This window comes from Sinocyclocheilus grahami, unplaced genomic scaffold (genome assembly GCF_001515645.1).
Source record: "Sinocyclocheilus grahami isolate Dianchi unplaced genomic scaffold, SAMN03320097.WGS_v1.1 scaffold29.1, whole genome shotgun sequence".
Lineage (NCBI taxonomy): Eukaryota > Metazoa > Chordata > Actinopteri > Cypriniformes > Cyprinidae > Sinocyclocheilus > Sinocyclocheilus grahami.
In genome coordinates this window covers 2,078,382-2,100,303 of record NW_015505208.1, presented here as the reverse complement: position 1 = coordinate 2,100,303, position 21,922 = coordinate 2,078,382, and the positions used below count along the sequence as shown (strand labels likewise).

Below are 21,922 nucleotides of genomic sequence, written 5' to 3'. Positions count from 1 at the left end.
TTATTTTGTGTGACACAAATTTTGTGTGTTTATGTCTTTTAATTCTTTGCAGTGCCTCCGTCTCCTGACACACACTTTCAACAGTGAATACAACCAGATGTATAACAGCATCAGTGACTGCAAGGTAACCTCAACTTCAACAATGAAAAACAACTAGTTTTGTGTGAATTGTAACATATCTGCTTGAATTAATTAATTAATTAAAAAAATAAAAAAATTCTGTCTCTTTCAGTTGTCGGATATCTCTCCTATGGGCCGTGATCCATCCGTCACCAGTTTCAGCAGTGCTACTCTCACACCCTCCTCCACCTGCCCCTCTCTGTCAGACTCTCGGTATGTATGGTTCACAAACAATAAGCTCAAAATACAGTCTTCTAAAAGTTAAGGATCCTAAAACACCTGTCTTGTCCAGGACCCCTGAAGCTAACTCTCGTGCCACCAGCCCCTCATGCTCAGACTATGAGAACTTCCCCATGGTGCCCATTCTGGAAACGTCCTACCTGGCCCGCGCCGGCAAACACGAGTTCCTCAACCTTGTGCCTGATATTGAGGAAATGAGACCAGGGTGAGAGTTTTGATATAGCTGGCACATCTAGTTTTGTTTATTCAATTCTCACAAAAATCAAGATGAATTTGAACACTGAAATCATTCAATTAAGCTGTTTTGTGTTGCAGTTTCCGCGAATGGGGCAGCAGAGATGTTGTTATTGTACAGGAATATGCTGGTCTGACATGCCCTCTTGTGTTCACTCAGGTCTGTGGTATCAAAGAAGGGATTCCTCAGTTTCATGGAGTCCCGTTCCAACTCCTGGGTGAAGCACTTTGTGGTGGTTCGACGGCCATACGTGTTCATCTACAACAATGACAAGGACCCAGTAGAGAGGGGAGTGCTGAATTTATCTACTGCCCAGGTGGAATACAGTGAAGACCAGCAGGCCATGCTCAAGGTAAAGCCTCACCTGCTATGTGGAAATCAACTGTTTTCCCTGTAATTTATGTCACCCGAATGCCTGATTTTTGCTGTTTGATGGCTTGCAGACACCTAATACATTCGCTGTGTGCACCAAGCACAGAGGGATCCTCCTCCAGGCCAACAATGACAAAGACATGAACGACTGGCTGTATGCCTTTAACCCACTGCTAGCAGGAACAATAAGGTACACAGCCCAAATTTTCCCCCCAATTTTTTAATTTTTTTGGATGATTACCTAGAATTAACCTAGTCTAGTCTGGACCAAACTGACCACTGAAGTGTTTTTTTTTTTTTTTTAACAGTCAATGTCCCTAAAAGAAATGGCATTGCAAAATATCAAACTTAAGTGTCATTTATTTTAAAGGAATTTGGCACAATCAAATGCTTAACCCCTAGTGAGTTTATAAATTATATAGTTATTACAGTTAACTAAAACTAAAACCATAAAAATTTTTCTTATTTTAATAAAATAAAATGAAAATATAAAAAAAGCTTATTTTAGCTAGTTGCCAAAGAAACGGTTCTCATTTTCATTTAGTTTAACTTGGTGTACTAAAAAAATAAATATACATTTAAAAACAAAATCTGAAATAAAATCAATATAAAAACAATATAAAATAACTAATAAAAATGACAAAAACAACATTGAAAATAGAAACTATAAAATAAATAAATAAAACTAATTAAAATATTAATTAAAACTCTTGTGTGTCTCGTTGATACTGAAATTACACAAATACACACACTAATTATGTTATTACTTAATTTAAATAAATATTTATATAGGCATTTATTTGAAAGAAATGGCACAAACAAATAGTTATATAAAATAATCAAATAAAATCATTAAATTATTTTTACAAGTTCGTATTACTGTAATAATAACAATAATTAAAAAAGGTAATTACATAAATATATAGATATATATATATATATATAGAGAGAGAGAAAGAGAGAAAGAGAAAACTGATTTTAGTTGTGAGAAAAGTTCTATTGTTGTTAACAGATGCCACTTGGTTTCATGTTTTGTTTCTAACAGTCACATTCAGACTTTGTGTCTTAAGTATTCAAATACTCTTTAGGGCTGCTGTGTGATGTGTGTGTGTGTGTGTGCGTGCGCATGTTTATGTGGTTTATGATGACACAAATTTGTATAATAACATGGGTATGACATAGGTATTACAACGAGAAGGTGATTTATGAGGACATTTTCAGTGTCCCCGTAATTCAAAAGGCTTATAAATAATTCAAAAAACAACTAGTTTTGTGTGAATTGTAACATATCTGCTTGAATTAATTAATTAAAAAAAAAAAAATTCTGTCTCTTTCAGTTGTCGGATATCTCTCCTATGGGCCGTGATCCATCCGTCACCAGTTTCAGCAGTGCTACTCTCACACCCTCCTCCACCTGCCCCTCTCTGTCAGACTCTCGGTATGTATGGTTCACAAACAATAAGCTCAAAATACAGTCTTCTAAAAGTTAAGGATCCTAAAACACCTGTCTTGTCCAGGACCCCTGAAGCTAACTCTCGTGCCACCAGCCCCTCATGCTCAGACTATGAGAACTTCCCCATGGTGCCCATTCTGGAAACGTCCTACCTGGCCCGCGCCGGCAAACACGAGTTCCTCAACCTTGTGCCTGATATTGAGGAAATGAGACCTGGGTGAGAGTTTTGATATAGCTGACACATTTATTTTAGTTTATTCCATTCTCACAAGAATCATGATGAATTTGAACACTTAAATCATTCAGTTAAGATGTTTTGTGTCATAGTTTCCTTTAGGGCTACAAAACGATTAATCGTGATTAATCGCATTCGAAAAAAAGTTTGTTCACATACTATATGTGTGTACTGTGTGTATATATATAAATACACACACATACATGTATATATTTAGGGAAAATATGTTAGATTTAGATATAAAATATTTATATATAATATAAATGTTTTCAAGTATAAATATATATACATACTAGGGCTGTCAGTTTAATGCGTTAACTTAATTAGTTATGCAAAAATAACCCGATTAAAATCCTCGCTCCCAGACTTGTCATCTTACATTTCATACAGTTGATGTTTGACAAATATGATGCAGGGCAACAACTCCATAAATGCAGTTATGCCCTAAAATTCAAGATATTGGTGCAAAAAAATGCCCCTGTATGAGTTTCTGTCTCATATCATACCATACGCGATATCACACCATCAGCAAGAGCAATATCACATGAGTGCTGTTTGTCCCGAATATCACGTGTTTAAATGTGATTTTTATACAACAGTTCAGTAAATAAGAAGTTGATATTGTGATATATTTTAAACACAATATTATGTATTTGCTCAATTTTACCGAGAACCTTTAAAGCAACAGCAGAATTGTTGCGTGTCTCCAAGCAACACAGCAGTGTTTAGTTTCAGAATGAAAACCCGTTTTGAACGAATCGTGTGAAGCAGTTTACTTCTTTCCTGAATGAATGAATCAGCCGTTTGAACTAAGCATAGCCCTAAAATTCAAGATATTGGTGCAAAAAAATGCCCCTGTATGAGTTTCTGTCTCATATCATACCATACGCGATATCACACCATCAGCAAGAGCAATATCACATGAGTGCTGTTTGTCCCGAATATCACGTGTTTAAATGTGATTTTTATACAACAGTTCAGTAAATAAGAAGTTGATATTGTGATATATTTTAAACACAATATTATGTATTTGCTCAATTTTACCGAGAACCTTTAAAGCAACAGCAGAATTGTTGTTAAATGTGATTTTTATACAACAGTTCAGTAAATAAGAAGTTGATATTGTGATATATTTTAAACACAATATTATGTTTTTGCTCAATTTTACCGAGAACCTTTAAAGCAACAGCAGAATTGTTGCGTGTCTCCAAGCAACACAGCAGTGTTTAGTTTCAGAATGAAAACCCGTTTTGAACGAATCGTGTGAAGCAGTTTACTTCTTTCCTGAATGAATGAATCAGCCGTTTGAACTAAGCATAAAGGCATTTATCGCCACCTGCTGGCAGATTTAGTTTTTTATTTAGAGGAGAATTTCTTAAAAATAAATAAATAAAATTAAAATAAAAACATTAAAGGGATAGTTCACCCAAAAAAATTAAATTCTGTCATTTACTCACCCTCATGTCGTTTCAAAACTTTATTTTGTGGAACATAAAAGAAGGTATTTTGAGGACTGTTGGTAACAAAGCTGTTTTAGTTACCAGAGACTTTCATTTTATGAACAAAAAGTACTAAGATGTTTCTCAAATTATCTCCTATGTTCGTTACGTTATAGCCTAAATGTTTGTGTAATTAATTTTATGTTGATTCATATAAAATATTTTCTTTCTAAAGCTACAATTTGTAATGTCTACTTGATACTTTTTCATTTAGCACAAAAATAGCTTTACTCTTTTGTGGGTATTTTCAGTCAAATTTAATTTGCGATTAATTAATCGAAACATTGTGTAATTAATTCGATTAAACATTTTAATCGACTGACAGCCCTAATGCATACAAATGTTTTTTTGTTTTTTTTAATAGATACATGTGTGTGTGTTTATATATACATAATAAATATACACTGTACACACACATGTAGTATGTAAACAAACTTTTATTTTGAATGCAATTAATCGCGATTAATCATTTTGCAGCCCTAGTTTCCTTTAATGGGGCAGCAGATATTGTACAGTAATATGCTGGACTGACGTGTCCTCTTGTGTTCACTCAGGTCTGTGGTATCTAAGAAGGGATTCCTCAGTTTCATGGAGCCCCGCTCCAACTCCTGGGTGAAGCACTTTGTGGTGGTTCGTCGGCCATACGTGTTCATCTACAACAACGACAAGGACCCAGTAGAGAGGGGAGTGCTGAATTTATCCACTGCCCAGGTGGAATACAGTGAAGACCAGCAGGCCATGCTCAAGGTAAAGCCTCACCCGCTATGTGGAAATCCACTGTTTTTCCTGTAATACATGTCAGTTGAATGCCTGATTGTTGCTGTTTGATGGCTTGCAGACGCCTAATACATTCGCCGTGTGCACGAAGCACAGAGGGATCCTCCTCCAGGCCAACAATGACAAAGACATGAACGACTGGCTGTATGCCTTTAACCCACTGCTAGCAGGAACAATAAGGTACACATCCCAACTTTTCCCAGAAAGCTAGATCATCTAGAATTAACCTAGTCAAGTCTGGACCAAACTGACTACCTCTTTGAAAGGGCTTCTTTTCTGGTCCTCTTCAGAAAAAAAAATTCAAACATTTAGTGTCCCTAAAAGTAATGGCATTGCACTGTGTAACTAAATATCAATCTGAGTGCCATTTATTTTACAGGATGTGGCACAAACAAATGCTTAACTATATAATATATAAACACACCAGGGTTATTATAGTTAACTAAAACCATAAAATGTTTCACTACAATAAACTGACTATATATATATATATATAGCTGCAACATACACAGCACTTTCTCTTTTTGAAGCACATTTTCACAGGAAACGCATGAAAATGTCTCTTAAGTCACGTCCTTAGGTCAGCCAGCCTTTAGGCTTCATCTTAGCTGTTTGATTGTTACATCATCTGTGAAAATGTTCAAATGTAATCTTCAGATCCGGCACATAGAGTGCGTAACGGTTAGTAAAGGTTAGCATTGATCTAATTACATGACAAGTGTGAGTTAATGTTACAAATTTTTGCCAGGGCAAAGGGTTTTCTTTTTTTTTCTTTTTTTTACCATCTTTGTTGAGTGGCTTGGTTGACTAATATGATATTCATAATGAATTTCATTAACTGTATTTATTGTTTTGCAATGTATATATTTAGTTTGCAGCTTTTTGCACGTGTTTATACAACTAACAGAACAAATCAAGCTTGAACGATGTTTTTGTTGTTTTCTCAAATGGAAACCAAATGGTTTTAGGTTGTGGTGTTTTTCTCATTGAATGTACCTTGCGTTTCACTAAAATTGCATGAACGAAAGACAAATATCTTAATTAGGGACTGACATGTTGCTGTGCTTATTTCTTGAAATAGAAATCTGACTGTGTTACAAGGGCACTTTTTCACCTTTAGTCTATAGATATGGAGGGCAGAGTTATGATGAGGCCTGTTCGTTTTGATTTCTAACATCAGGGAATATGTTTTCTAGGAATACGACAACTGTAGGCAAATTCCTTGACACGTGTGTGTGTGTGTGTGTGGTGGCTCTTGATGCCTTGACCCCAGCCTCAGTCCATTCCTTGTGAAGTTCACTCAAATTCTTGAATCGATTTTGCTTGACAATCCTCATAAGGCTGCGGTTCTCTCGGTTGGTTGTGCATCTTTTTCTTCCACACTTTTTCCTTCCACTCAACTTTCTGTTAACATGCTTGGATACAGCACTCTGTGAACAGCCAGCTTCTTTGCCAATGAATGTTTGTGGCTTACCCTCCTTGTGAAGGGCGTCAATGATTGTCTTCTGGACAACTGTCAGATCAGCAGTCTTCCCCATGATTGTGTAGCCTAGTGAACCAAACTGAGAGACCATTTTGAAGGCTCAGGAAACCTTTGCAGGTGTTTTGAGTTGATTAGCTGATTGGCATGTCACCATATTCTAATTTGTTGAGAAAGTGAATTGGTGGGTTTTTGTTAAATGTGAGCCAAAATCATCACAATTAAAAGAACCAAAGACTTAAACTACTTCAGTCTGTGTGCATTGAATTTATTTAATACACGAGTTTCACAATTTGAGTTGAATTACTGAAATAAATGAACTTTTCCACGACATTCTAATTTATTGAGATGCACCTGTTTTTGTAGCAATAGCCAAAAATACATTATATGGGTCAAAATCATTACGATATTACGTAAAGATCTTGTTAACAAATGAAGATATGTAACGAGTGAATGATTTTGTCCATGAAGATATTTTGTAATCAAAACTTATTTTTTGATTAGTAATATGCATTGCTAAGAACTTCATTTGGACAACTTTAAAGGCGATTTTCTCAATATTAAAATTTTTTTGCACCCTCAGATTCCAGATTTTCAAATAGTTGTATCTCGGTCAGATATTGTCCTGTCCTAACAAACCATACATCAATGGAAAGCTTATTTATTCAGATTAATCTCAAATTCAAAAAATTGACCCTTTTGGTTTTGTGGCCCAGGGTCACATATGAGATTAAACTTGTTTTCAAAGTTTTATATTTCGGAAGATAGTCACGTCTAAATGTAGTAATCTATTTAATAATGAATCACTTTGATGAAATTTCATACGTTACACACACCACAATAGTGATGCAACGGTGCTCTACAAAATCAATCGTCGGTCTCAGAGATCAAGAAAAATCTCACTCCCCATTTACTTCGCTTTTTCTGACACAGTGGGCGGAGAACAGACGGGGGGGGGGGGGGGGGGACAAAACTAGACAGCCAATGAACAGCATCCAATCTCGGCTCAGAGAGTCTCCGCCAATCACAGACGACGATACGGATGACGCCACGACCACTGTAATCTTTCAGGCGTGTTCATTGGGAGTTGGTGTAGTGCTGTTGTTCAGGCTGTGAATGAGGAAGTTCAGTAGAGACGGTGCTGTAGTTTGATCCAAAGTGTCATTTTAAGACGGAACCAACCTACAACCATGGCTCAGTAAGTATACATTTTGCTTTTAAAATGCTTTGTAATATGAAATAGAATTTGACTGAGCACATTTGACTGTATATTATCATTAAATGTAATATAGTGTAAGTTATTGCACATTGTCAGCATTCATTTGATCTATAGTAATCTCTCTGCTTACTATCAAGCACTTTTTCTCAGTTCAGACAGATTTAGAATTGAAATTCTTTCTATGTTATCCAGCTAGACTGGATGACAATTGTCATAACCACTGATTTCAATAAGCTAGCACTCTACAATCATTTATTATGAATGTTCTTTCTCCCAATCTCCATATGTGTGTCTCCACAGAGCGGATATTGCTCTCATTGGTCTGGCTGTGATGGGCCAGAATCTGATCCTGAACATGAATGACCATGGATTTGTGGTAAGTTGCAACTCTAACCTGTTCTGATGGTTCAGATCAGGTTTATGATGTTATAACTACTGTCATTTCTCAGGTCTGCGCGTTCAACAGGACAGTGTCCAAGGTCCATGACTTTTTAAACCACGAAGCCAAAGGCACTAAGGTGATCGGGGCCGAGTCCCTTGAAGACATGGTGTCTAAACTCAAAAAACCTCGTCGCATCATCCTCCTCGTCAAAGCAGGACAAGCTGTCGATGACTTCATTGATAAACTGGTAAACGTCACCATGAATCAACGCTCTTTGTTTGCTTTGTCACCATGCCAAAGTGATCAAGTAACCCACTTTATATTGTAGGTTCCTCTTCTAGAACCTGGTGACATTATCATTGATGGTGGAAATTCAGAGTACGGAGATACAACGGTGAGGTTAACAATCCAAACTTATGATGAGGTGATAACAGTATTTGATCTAAATGTTCATGCTCATCATCACATACAGAGACGCTGTAGGAGCCTGAAGGAGAAGAACCTTCTGTTTGTGGGTAGTGGAGTGAGTGGAGGAGAAGACGGGGCTCGTTATGGACCCTCACTGATGCCTGGAGGACATAAGGATGCCTGGTGAGGACAAGCATGTATCAAACAAGTCCACCTATGCATATGTGTGTGCATTTATTGACATTGATGGAATCTAATTTTATACCTTCAGGCCACACGTAAAAGAGATTTTTCAGAGCATTGCCGCCAAGGTGGGCACAGGAGAGCCGTGCTGCGACTGGGTGAGTATTAGTTCTCAATAGATTTATACAGCCTGTGAATGCACTTCTCCAAAATCTTTGTATATTTGTTTAGGTTGGAGATGAAGGAGCTGGACATTTTGTTAAGATGGTCCATAATGGTATTGAATACGGTGACATGCAGCTGATCTGTGAGGCCTACCATCTGATGAAGGATGTGCTGTGTATGGACCATGATGAAATGGCTCAGGTTAGACTTCAACTTACTTCTATAATTACTATTGTTTTGTAATGCAGATGAACAGTCCGTGATGTTGTAATTCTTCAAATCCCCTCTGTATTGCCTCTTTTCTGTTTCCTCCTTCCTTATTTCATTTGTATTTTGAAATACACCTCGCCCTGTTCCTTGTGAAGGACTGTTTTGGTCTGCTTCCTCTTAAGACTAAATTTCTTTGTCTGGTTTGCCTATCAGGCCTTCAATCAGTGGAATAAGACAGAGCTGGACTCTTTCCTCATTGAGATCACTGCCAATATCCTGAAATTCAAGGACGAGGATGGCACTCATCTGCTGCCCAAAATCAGAGACAGCGCCGGGCAGAAAGGCACAGGGAAATGGACGGCTATCTCTGCTTTGGAATACGGCACACCTGTTACACTGATAGGTAAGATACAGTCTTGCGTAATTTCTCGGCTATGGGTGTGTATTTGTTATTTTAGATATAGAGGGAGAAAGTCCCTTGGGCTTAGAAAATGAAGCACCTCCATAAGCAGCTTTGCTATTCACCTCTTCAGCTGATGTGACATAAGTGGGATTTTCTGTTCTGCTTTTGGTGCAGGGCTCGCTGTCCTGGGGCTATTGTGAAAGAGTTTTGGTCCAGTGATTAATCGCCATTTACCATTACTTAATCTTGTACATTTATTTTTATCCCTTTCAAACTTACATTTTTGGTTTTCTGTGATGTAGCTATTCTACATTGTTGTTGCAAATTCTCACCAAAATTATGTTATCTAGCAGGCTAATATAAATTAAGCATTGTTGAATAAGAAAAATGTGTGGTCCCATTTATTAATGAATGAATGAATTTATTACTTGTTTATTTGCAAGTTTAGATCTCCATTAAACTGTTAAACTACAAACCAATCTTTTTTTCTGTTTTCTATTGTCTTCATTTTCAAAAGTAATATTTCTAAATGTATGGAGTTTATGCAGTTGAATTATTTACCGCTTTGTGCAAAAAAAATCTGCAAATTTTTTTTTTCTATAAATATATAAAAATAAATGATTTTAAATGAGAAATATTGGCTTGGTCCAGCAGGAAAACAAATCTTATTGAGATCTGTGGTGGATTGAGGTTTTGAGCTTGTAGTTGACTTCAGATGTTACCTTAGGATCGCTCAAAGCACTAAAACCAGTCACACAATATTTGTCAAAATTGATGCATATGTTTTTATAAAGCTGTTTTGAAACTATATGCATTATGAAAAGCGCTCTGTAAATAAATTTGATCTGACTTGATGTGTAGTTGTTAGATCAGGGTATGGGCTTGTATATGTAGTGCCAGTTAAATGAACAAAAGGCTGAAGCGTGAGAGCGCAGCTATGATTTGTATGGTTGTAGAGGAGGGTTTTCTTCTTTCAATAGGCTGAATTCCAGTGCTGTGTTCACCATGACTGGCTGTTTTCCACTTGATATTTTAATTCCTTCCTCCACTCGCCTCTTCCCACACTTGTTGGCCTTGGGTTGGGTGATAATATAATACAAAGTCATGCTGAGTTCAGGGTTTTGCTTCCAGCCTCTCATGTTTGTAGATGTAGTAAGATCTGCTCTTACAATAGTCTGGCTGATTACTCCGTACACTCACTGTTGAGAGTTACGTTACCAGAGTCAACTGTGCCAGGGTCTGGTACCAGATATGAACTGCATTATACATTGTGACTGGAGTCTTGAAGACACGGAGAAAAGAGGCCTATAATATATATATATATATATATATATATATATATATATATATATATATATATATATCTGATATATAAGATATATATATATATATACAGTATCTCACAGAAGTGAGTACACCCCTCACATTTTTGTAACAGACATAAGTGGTCTAATCAGAAGTTGTTGTCTATGTCTTTACCTGACACCAGGTGCATAACAACACGGTTCTGGAATGGCAACAACCTCATGAATAATATTGAAAACATAGTGCAAATATGTCAATTTAGGCAACTTTTAATTTCACAGCTCATCATTTTCTTTTCCTTTTACAGAAGATTAAATGTAAGTGTTTTATCAAAAAATATAAGTATAACTGCTCTATAGAAGTCATAGATGAATCTGAGAAAGAATTGTCCTAGTCACATTTCACTTCAAAATAATAATAGTGTTACATTACTATAAAAAACATTAATGAAAAAAATTCTTCTTGGATATTTAAAAATAAAAATCAGTCTAAAAAATATTTGCACTACGTATTGGGAAGTTGGGGGGAAATGTGCTTAATTTCATGAAAATTATGTCTGGTAACTCAGATATGCTTTTTTAAATTTTAGATATATAATTGTATTTTTGTAATAATAGTAATAATAATAAAATACAACAATATATCTAAAATACAAAACATGTCTGAGTCACTAGATTGTATTAATAATAATTTATTTAAGTTTAGTTATTATTATTTTTAATGAATTTTTTTTTTTTTTTAAACACGAAATTTTTTTTTTAATACATATTATTGATAGACACAGTAATAAAGAGAGGGTACAGATTCGTTTAGCAGACATCCAAAGTGATTTTCTCTCATTGTACAATCTTTTTAGTGTGCTAATATGATCAGGTTGTTCTGTGTGGGGCCCGTCTGTCATGCTTCGACTATCTAATGTTTGAATGTTTCCTCATGTGGTCTCTCTGGCATGGTCTCACAGTGATTATAATGTTATTATGTGACCAGAGATGCAGACTGTACCTGGAGATGACTGTTTGTGTTGTATGCGGTGTCTTTCACTCACAGGGGAAGCTGTCTTTGCCAGATGTCTCTCCTCTCTGAAGGATGAGAGGGTTCAGGCCAGTAAGAGCCTCACCGGCCCCCAGGGTGTCAAGTTTACCGGAAACAAGGCACAGTTTCTCGAAGATATTAGAAAGGTGAGATAGACTTAGTAAAATATGGATCGTTGATATCCATGTAGGGCTGCATTCAAAATAAAAGTTTTTTTTACATGCTATGTGTGTGTACTGTGTATATTTATTATGTAGATATAAATACACACACGTATGTATATATTAAAAAAAATATATTTGTATGTATATGAAGTTCATTTGCAAAAACCGATAAATGCCACTTTCAAAAAAATCGTCAAAGTTTCGTCAAAGCTGACACAAAGTGATCGAGGATGGATAATTTCGACGAATTTGATGAACCTGTGATAATTTCTTCAGGGCGAAAAAGGAAAATAAAAGCTGAAAGGTTTTCATGGAACCTTGCAAAAGCAGCACGTTACAATGGTGAGGGAAAAGCTCCATGTATTGCGTGTAATCACATCCATACAGTTTATGATCACAACAACAACAACGTTTGTCAGGCATCTACATTGTCATCTGAGGAGATTACAAAGATGAAACAAGTGTTTTTTTTAACTCTAAAACATGAAATGTGGAGTTATATGCTTTTGCCCAAAAATTACTGTTGGAGTTATCTGCTTTTGCTATAAAACAAACGTTTAATATGTAAAAAAAAAAAACATACTTTCAATGAACTTTAATTTAGTAAATTACCAGTATTTGTTTAAGTTATTATTACTTGATCAAAACAAACCAACTGCAGTTTATACTTGTATATAATTTATATTTTAAATAAATATATAAATCTATCATTTTTCCTTAATATATACATATACACAGTACACACACCTATAGAATGTAAATATAAACTTTTATTTTGAATGCGATTTTATTTGCGATTAATCGTTTTGCAGCCCTATATCCATGCATAGGTTTTGTTCATGTTTGAATGTGCCAGTTAATGTTAAGCATTATTGGGTTTAATAATAATGGGTTGTTTTTAACTTCATGAAAATGTATTATTTCTTTTTCAGGCTTTGTATGCCTCAAAGATGATTTCATATGCTCAAGGCTTCATGCTGCTCAGACAGGCTGCAGTAGAGTTCGGCTGGTCTCTTAACTATGGTGCTATTGCCCTGATGTGGAGAGGAGGCTGCATTATTCGCAGGTAAGCAAGCTTTGCTCACAGTGATTTAAAAATATTGCATAAAACGATATGCTTTATTCAGATTGCTTATCAGTTAAGCCGGTGTCTGCTGAAACACTCAAGAATGAAATCATATGAAACTTCATCTTTTCTCCACCCGGTGAATGTTGCAACTCTGTAAACACTAGGAAGTGGTGATAATGTTTCATGTAAAAATCCCACACGCACAGAAATGAGGAAGCTGATTTTACAATATCATAACTGTAGATTAGCTATGAATAAAGGTCATGAATCTTTCATTCGCAGTGTTTTCTTGGGAAAGATCAAGGAAGCGTTTGACCGGAACTCCGAGCTGCAGAATTTGCTGCTGGATAACTTCTTCAGTAAAGCTGTACAGGATTGTCAGGTACAGGAAGTGAGCCAAGAATGACCACAAATTTCACAAGTTTCCTGTAAAAAGTTATGTGCAAAAACTATGTCCACTTAGTTCCTTCCAAATATATACACAGTGAACACAGTCCAAACTGATATGACACCTTCTACTCCACCTGAACTATGACGAATTATTAAATTTACTTTACATAGTATAAGCATAAAGTATATTCATTTTAATACTGCATGCAATTACTACAGCAAAGTCATATTCAATACAAACTATTTTACCAGGATTATGAATTTTTTTTAATTTCTACTATAGCAAATAGCATTTATGGATAAAATATAATTTAATCAGTGACAATTTCATAATATTTTATAATATGAATTTAAATTAAGATCTATGCAGTCAATGAAAGTGTATCAAACGTAATCATGTAGTTTAGCACTGAAGTTTTTCATAAAATGCTTGCGCATAAACCTTTACAATTGATCCAGAACGCGGCAGCATAATTCTTAATGAGCCGAAAAGAATGCACGTCACACCTCTGTTCATCAATTTGCACTGGCTACCAGTAGCTGCTCGCATAAAATTCAAGGCACTAATGTTTACCTACAAAACCACCACTGGCTCTGCACCCCTTTACCTAAATTCATTACTTCAGAGTTATGTGCCCTCTAGAAGCTTGCATTCTGCAAGTGAACGGCGCATAATTGTGCCATCTCAAAGAGGCACAAAATCACTTTCACAGACTTTTTCATTAACTGTTCCCTCCTGGTGGAATGACCTGCCCAACTCAATCCCAGCAGCTGAGTCCTTAGCCATCTTCAAGAATCGGCTAAAAACACATCTCATCTTTCTTTGACCCTCTAACTCTAGCACTCTCTATTCTAATTCTATTCTTAAAAAAGAGTGCCCCTTTTAGACTTGCACTCTATTCATTTACTAACTGCATGTTTTCTTTAAAAAAACAACTACACTAGCTTCTGTATTCGTTTTGTATTCTATTTCTTTTAAAAGGCCTCTAACACTAGCTTGCTCTATTCTATCTGTTTTCTTTTTATTTAATATATAATTACAAAAAAAAAAACCTTGCTACGTGTACTGCGTTAAGCTGAGACTTGTTATAGCACTTGCGTATCATTGCGCTCTTGTTGATTTTGATTGCTTCCATTGTCCTTATTTGTAAGTCGCTTTGGATAAAAGCAATGTAAATGTAATGTAATGTAAATGCATTGGTGGTAATTGATTTGTATGAGCTAGTGTTTAGCTACAATATTCCAGCAATTATTTGACAACATAATAGCATACATAGTCAGAAATTAACATAAATGAACAGTTGGATTTTAAAATCATTTATCAGATGTCAAATATGGTCTGAAAATCCACAGTTTGGAAAAACATGTAATTTTGAAATGGAAATTATGTAGTAACAGTGGTTTACCTTAAAAACTGATCTAAAAGTCGGTAACACTTTAGAATAGGGACCAATTCACTCTATTAACTAGTTGCTTATTAACATGCCTATTATTAACATATTGGCTGTTTATTAGTACTTATTAAGCACATATTCTGCATGACCATATTCTACATCCCTAATCCTATCTAAAACCTAAATTGAACAACTACCTTACTAACTATTAATAAGCAGCAAATTAGGAGTTTAATGTAGTAGTTAACAGTTTAATAATAACGAGAATTGGACCTTAAAATAAAGTGTGACCTAAAAGTTGATTGGTATTAATACAGTATATGTAGAATATGTTTTCTTTAGCAGTAAGTGGGTTGTGTTTTGCAGGAATCATGGCGTAGGGTAGTAAGTACAGGTGTGCAGCAGGGGATCCCCATGCCGTGCTTCACCACTGCCCTGTCCTTCTATGACGGTTACAGGCATGAGATGCTCCCAGCAAACCTGCTGCAGGTAAACCTCTCTAGAACACACAGACCTTCTCTAACTAACCCTATGCTATATCACAGGGATTACATCTGGACATTTACGGTTGTAGGCATTTGAAGACTTTAGTATGATTTTTGTTCATTTACTTTAAATTAGAATAAATAATTACTTTTTGTCTTTTTGGTTTGAATAAGAATTAGTACTTTTGCTTCAGTCACTTTGAGTCCCTTCTTTTATTTTAATGCTCAAGCAGTTGTTCTCTCTTTGTATTTATCATTGGCTGAGCTAATATTGTGACATTCTTCAGGCACAGAGGGACTATTTTGGTGCCCACACGTATGAGCTGCTATCAACCCCTGGAAAGTTCATTCACACTAACTGGACAGGCCATGGAGGAAAAGTGTCGTCATCATCCTACAATGCCTAAAATCAAGAGTGGTATCAGGTTAAACAGCAAAGAACATCATCTCCTCTTGATGAAGGACCAGAGCAGCTCAGCACATTCCTCCTGAAGAATTGAACTTCAGCTCACAGTAGAGCTCTTACTGAAGAGTGTTCAAATGCATATTTCTGTTTATACTAAATCATAGTCTATACACTTTGTAAGCTCTGTTCTTGTAGTTTTAAGGTCCACTGTTGCAAACACAGTAGTTTTGAGTAAGAGTGTTGTTTCTGAGATTCTTCTTGCTGTAGACTGGTCATGCTTTGCCCCCAGAGTTCACAGAGTTAACCCTGGATTATGGGCAACTATTGCACTGCATTAGGCTAAATAAAGATTTCAATCCCTTTTTAATTAGTTGTGTCTTCTTCACTCACATGCTGTCTACTGCAAACAGGATTTACTCATGCTTATTTTTAACAGTAAATGCTAGATATGCAACTTGTTTATTTGTATGTACTTCTAATTTGTCACCAGGAGAGGGCAGAAAGGATTTTTTGGAACAATGAGATTGTTTACAATAGTAATATCTTCAGCTGAATGATTATTCTTTGAGGATGAAATAATAACAACACACATATAAAAACGGAATTTTTATGAGTAGTAATATGTAAGTATCTTGACACTTGAGTAATATACTCAAATAAACATCCCAGTAAAGTAAACAGTTAATTATAGATTTAAAATAATAACACTGTTCAGGTTTACATTACAGCAAATGATGCTGGCAGGTACTGGCAAGAGCCTTATTTATGTTAAATGCCTTGTTCATGTGAAATCTTAACAGTTATGTGGCACAAATATAGAAAATATTTTTTTACTATGATGCTTTCTGATATGTAAGGCACATTTAGTATTGAACCAAACATAAAGCAAGGGGAAATGGCTGTAAAAATAGGATTTCACGCTGCACTAATATCCCTAATTCACCTCCAACCTGTTTAAAGATCAAAGAGCTGAAGAGAGCAGCAGGTACCTCTCATATATGTGTGACCAATGATGCCACTTCCATGTGAAGTTTTTCAAATGGTCCACCCAACAGAGTAACTGGGGTAAGATGAACTCCAGAGATGAGTGTTAATCTATACCTTAATGTTCTACTAAATAAGTTTTAGGTAGAAAATGTTTTTTATGATATTGACTATGAAGCAACTGTTTGAAATGGTGGGTTTAAGTATATGTCCATGGCCTGATTATTCAGGAAAAGAACATCTCAGTGATTCAAAGCCACTTCAAATAGAGGACACACTAGAACTAGGCAGTTTAGAATAGTATAGTGAAGGAGTCGTATAGGCGAATGATGCTGAGTCATCATGGTGAACAAGGCAATTCAGCGCATGGAGAGCCAGGACAGGAAGTGGACACCCTATTTCGAGCAGTCTGCTAATTAATTATGCATCAGCAAGGGAGGAGTCTGGCTACAGATGAAGTCTGACACAAACCCGAGATGCTGCAGTTTGAACCGACAAATACCAAGAATCAACACTTCCTTTAAAAGCTAAAGTATGTATATAATAAAGCATGTTTCCTTTTTATGCATGATTACGGTTGTGTTAAGGTGACCTTAATTAAGATGCCTTTCAAAGCATGCGGGGATTGTTTTTGTTTAAATAGCATCAATTCCATACAGGAATTATAAAATGAATTACAGTACATCTGTTAAGGATATTTTAAAGTTCCCTTACCAAAAAAATAAATTGTGCATGAAAGGATGTCCTCAAAGTAAGATAAAACAGTTACAAAAATGTGAACAATAACCTAATAAGGTCATTTTCTAATGCTTTCTTCCCCTGCACGGCATCAGTATCTTTTGTGAAGGTACCTTTCTAAAACATGAAGATGGGAGTTAGATGGGACAATCGTACTGCGGCTGAGAGAAGCATGTTCATAATGCGGATGATGCTGAGCCTGTTTCCTCTGGTCCTTGTGGTCTGGAATGGTGAAGCGTTACCTGTACAAGACAAGCAATTACACACCAATGAGGTGAATCTCTTATTCAAAGTGTTTTTAAGGAAAAACAAGTACATGGGCGCATATTTTGCTAGTAGCCTATTTCCTAAGATCTTTGTCACTGGCTAAGAATAACTGTACTGCAGTGTGGTTATACTGTAAAAATCAATAGCAGTGATCTAATACTCAAGCCCACGGATATGTCTCATCTTCTAGATACTGACCAAAGACCAGAAGGACTTGTTGAAGAAGATGATGACGGATATGGCTGAGCTGAACCTCACTAGTAAAGAACTAGCTGACCTTGACCCTGAATTTCTGAATGGCAAACTGGGAGAAAAGTCTGTTTATGAACCAACCCCGAAATCTCCATGCAAGCTCTTCTTCTGGAAGAGCTTCTCCTCGTGTTAAAACTGGAAAACAGAACAGACACAGATGAGTCTGTTGAAATCTACAGTCCTGCCTTTACAGTTAGCCAATCTAATCATACATTGTTATTGAAATCAATATGTATCTCTTGGCTTCTGCTGTTCCTGTACTGTATTTAAGGAGTGTTAAAAGAATGAAACGGCTTATTGTTTGAGGTAAAAACAAAAAAATACAGTGGTCTTTTGCATGTACACTTTCTACTGTTTGACATCCAAGCCCAAAATACTGTAATAAATGTTCTACAGATCCCTTCATGTCAGTCCTGTAACTTCTGTAACCTTCAAAATGACAAATGGCACTTCTATGCTATTATACCTTTGCGTACAAAAATCAAACAACCGTCAGTGTGAAGTATTTAGTCATTATTAAGTGAAGGTTTGGCACCACCTAACGGAAAGACAAGGGACTATTGGAAGCTTCTGGTAATAAAATGTAGTCATTATTTGGCACCACCTAACGGAAAGGCAAAGAAACAGAACGATTGTTAGCAGATGTGGCCTCTGATAACCCAGTCACAAAAGCCTAGCGTACGAAGAAATTTTTAAAAGTATTTTTATAGATATATGTCAAAAGAAAACAACCAGTTGCTTTAGACAGGACATGTGGCTTTAAAGGAATTATCTGGGTTTTCGTTTTGCTGGCAAATATTATGTTAATTTCAGACTTAAAGGGGTCATCCGGGGCCTCATTTATAAAATGTTGCGTATAAACCGTCCTAAATTTGTTCTAAGATAATTTCTCAAAAGTGCGTAAGAGCGATTCAGAGAAACGCCTCTCTTGCAGATGTGACATTTATAAATCGCAAATGATCTTGAAATTGTGCCAGATCTCCGCCTTGTAAACGCCCCCTAATTAATAGCATTACCATATAAAAGAGCACACGCCAATATCCGAATTTCTATGCTTGAGAAAGACGAGCACAAAGACTTCTTTTTTTTTTTACTGAAGTCTGGCTTATTTGACTTTTTTACTGCTGGCGGAGGTAGAGGTGCGTGCGGGGACGCTTTCGCAATGTGTAATTATTCTGTGGACACACAATATGTGTGGTTATATTTTTTCTATTGACTATTATTTCTAAGATAATTTCTCAAAAGTGCGTAAGAGCGATTCAGAGAAACGCCTCTCTTGCAGATGTGACATTTATAAATCGCAAATGATCTTGAAATTGTGCCAGATCTCCGCCTTGTAAACGCCCCCTAATTAATAGCATTACCATATAAAAGAGCACACGCCAATATCCGAATTTCTATGCTTGAGAAAGACGAGCACAAAGACTTCTTTTTTTTTTACTGAAGTCTGGCTTATTTGACTTTTTTACTGCTGGCGGAGGTAGAGGTGCGTGCGGGGACGCTTTCGCAATGTGTAATTATTCTGTGGACACACAATATGTGTGGTTATATTTTTTCTATTGACTATTATCAAAATTACTACTTCTAGAAACAACAGAAATAATAATAATAATAGTAGTAGTAGTAGTAGTAGTAATTATAAAACAATTAGGTTTCCAAAAGTAAGAATGAACAACGAATTCAAGTAACATTTTCAGTCATCTTATAAAAAGTGAGCCATCCTACTTTTTAAAATCACTTGCTATGAATAAAAAGTTTTTAACGAAATTCTTGCAAAACTTTAAAAAACATTATTGAAAGAAAAATTGGACGTTTCATATCATAATGAAATAAATGATTAGGTCTCCGGTCTGAAAAACCCTGCATGTGATTTGGCATTTCTTTATATTTACACAGTTTACTAATGCTGCTCAAATGTGTCATTAATGTACTGACACGAAAATATATACAAATATAGGCTAACTGATGTAAATGACAAAAACAAAGTTTAAGGCTGATGTCTCTATTCATTTTCACAGAAGCAAAGCAGTAGGTGTTATAAATAAAAACAGTTAACAATGTTATTGAATAGAATATATTAAAACCATTATTGCACGACATAGGCCTATACTTATAGGCTACACAGACAAAACAGTCGGAGATGCGTTTATGCATTTTTTTTCTATTTTATGCATTAGTAGTAAATCAAGACTTTGCAAGTTCTCTTGTAAAATAATAAAAAAACAACAACATGGAATGAACTGTGTACAGAAAGCGAGTAAAGAACTCTCAACAGGCTACTAAAAAGGTCAGTTTAATCTCGCAAAAACTCCCGGTGATAAAAAATCTGACTACACTGCATTAATCTCTTACACTGCATCTTTATTGTTTATGATGAATTCGGTGCTTGCACTTACACCGCTTTTATTATTATTGCAGCTTAGATGTTCAAATAGCTGCAATATTCCGACTTTGCCACAAGGAAAAGTTTGTAGGCCTGCTCAGACCCTGACGTGACGGTAAGTACTTTTCCACGTCAAAGACCGTTTTTATAGCCTAAATATGAACATTGCCGTGGATTTTAGCGTACGCACACTCTAAGAACAAATCTGTGCTTACCCACATTTTATAAATGAGGCCCCTGATGCCATTTCAAGTTTTCCTTTCTCTTTGGAGTGTTACAAGCTGTTTGTGAATAGATAAAATCCCTAAAGTTGCAAAGACTAAAGTCTCAAGCCCAAAGAGATATTCTTTATAAAAGTTAAGACTTGTCCACACACTCCTAAAACGCCTCGTTTAAACACGCCCCCACATGTCTACGTCACTGTGTGGGAAGATTTGCATAACGCCGGCCTAATGTTCACGCAAAGAAAGAAGGCGCAACTTTGATTCTCACTGTAGTATTGTGACCGCCGCCATGACGTGGAGACGCTGTGTTTCGTTGCAAAAGCAAAACTACTTTGTTTGCCCTTCCAAAAGAGGACACAACTAGAAATCAGTGGTTAAGTTGTATTTACAACAATAATGTACAGTATGTGGAAAATAATGTTTTTTTTTACCTTAAACCGCATAAACACATTGCATTACACCAAATACACAAAATGTTCTTTTTAGCATCTGATTGGCTCAAATGTAGCATTTGAAGGCTACAACTTGAAGAAAACGGTAAGATTTATACGTTTCCTTTTTAAAATACTTTATTAGTGACGTGCCGAGCCAGACAATTTTACACTGCAATAAATAGGCCTATCTGTTTCCACAAAAAATAGCTAAAAGATATTCACCTTATCAGCAAAACTGCATAAATTTTGTTTGATTTGAATTGTTTAAAACAATAAAATAGGCTACTATTTGGCCAGTGTTAAAGAATGAGATCAACTCTATTTCCAAAATATTTATCTGATAACTATTTTAAACAGTTTTTGTTTTTATTTTTGTTTTTATCTTTATCTATATTTATTCTAAAACATAACAAGGACATTGGATGATTTTTAGATATAAAAATTAATGTATGGCACAAATGGCATTTATAGTCCATATCTCATATTTCCTTAATGTCTTTTATCTTTGACGGTGTTAAACATGGTGTCACATGGATGGGAATATGCATGGAAATGATATGCAGATGAGGTCATGCATAGTAAAACTAGGCATTGTAATCTCCATATAGGGTGAATTCGGGTAATCTGGGACATTTTTTGCAATTTTGACTTCTGCGATTTATTTCAATATCTAACACATTAAACTTTTCTGAAATCCCTAAGATGTTTTCTTTTCTAACCACACCAGAAGAAAGAATGCTGATATTATACCCAGAGGAGACATGCCACACCTATTAGTGTTTTTTGTGCCAAAAATAAATATCTGCCTGAATTTGATAATCTGGGACAGGTCACTTTGTAATCTGGGACATATGTATTAGGCCTAAAAAAGCCTATATTCACCATACTTTATGCATGCCAAACACAATATCACCAATTTTTTAAAAGCTTTATGAAAAAAATGACAAGTACAGAAATCTCAATAAGGAAATGTATATTTCAATATCAGGAAAAATAATTTCTTTCTGAACACAG

At 35.7% G+C, this 21,922-nt stretch overlaps 3 protein-coding genes across 3 annotated transcripts in view; all 3 read left to right on the top strand.

The window, feature by feature from the left end:
• kif1b (kinesin family member 1B) overlaps nucleotides 1-5,166 on the top strand; it is an 82,920-nt gene extending 77,754 nt beyond the window's left edge. Inside the window, exons 42-46 of the mRNA XM_016257018.1 lie at nucleotides 53-124; nucleotides 233-333; nucleotides 413-565; nucleotides 4,709-4,901; nucleotides 4,993-5,166. Coding sequence (XP_016112504.1) covers nucleotides 53-124; nucleotides 233-333; nucleotides 413-565; nucleotides 4,709-4,901; nucleotides 4,993-5,142 — 669 coding nt within the window. The 3' untranslated portion in view covers nucleotides 5,143-5,166. The remainder of the gene's footprint in view (nucleotides 1-52; nucleotides 125-232; nucleotides 334-412; nucleotides 566-4,708; nucleotides 4,902-4,992) is intronic.
• A 2,361-nt stretch (nucleotides 5,167-7,527) lies between these two features.
• LOC107570752 (6-phosphogluconate dehydrogenase, decarboxylating-like) lies at nucleotides 7,528-15,993 on the top strand. Its single transcript, XM_016257008.1, is given in 14 exon segments — nucleotides 7,528-7,552; nucleotides 7,555-7,609; nucleotides 7,931-8,006; nucleotides 8,080-8,259; nucleotides 8,341-8,406; nucleotides 8,485-8,603; nucleotides 8,692-8,761; nucleotides 8,835-8,969; nucleotides 9,192-9,381; nucleotides 11,734-11,864; nucleotides 12,815-12,948; nucleotides 13,234-13,333; nucleotides 15,102-15,224; nucleotides 15,508-15,993. Coding segments are annotated over 14 exon segments (1,524 nt in total). The 3' UTR covers nucleotides 15,628-15,993.
• Nucleotides 15,994-17,070: 1,077 nt separating this feature from the next.
• On the top strand, nucleotides 17,071-18,265 carry LOC107571825 (somatostatin-2-like). Its single transcript, XM_016258210.1, has 3 exons — nucleotides 17,071-17,142; nucleotides 17,444-17,622; nucleotides 17,806-18,265. The coding sequence occupies exons 2-3, from the start codon at nucleotides 17,473-17,475 to the stop codon at nucleotides 17,998-18,000; spliced, it is 345 nt and encodes a 114-aa protein (XP_016113696.1). The 5' UTR covers nucleotides 17,071-17,142; nucleotides 17,444-17,472; the 3' UTR covers nucleotides 18,001-18,265.
• Nucleotides 18,266-21,922: the final 3,657 nt, after the last annotated feature.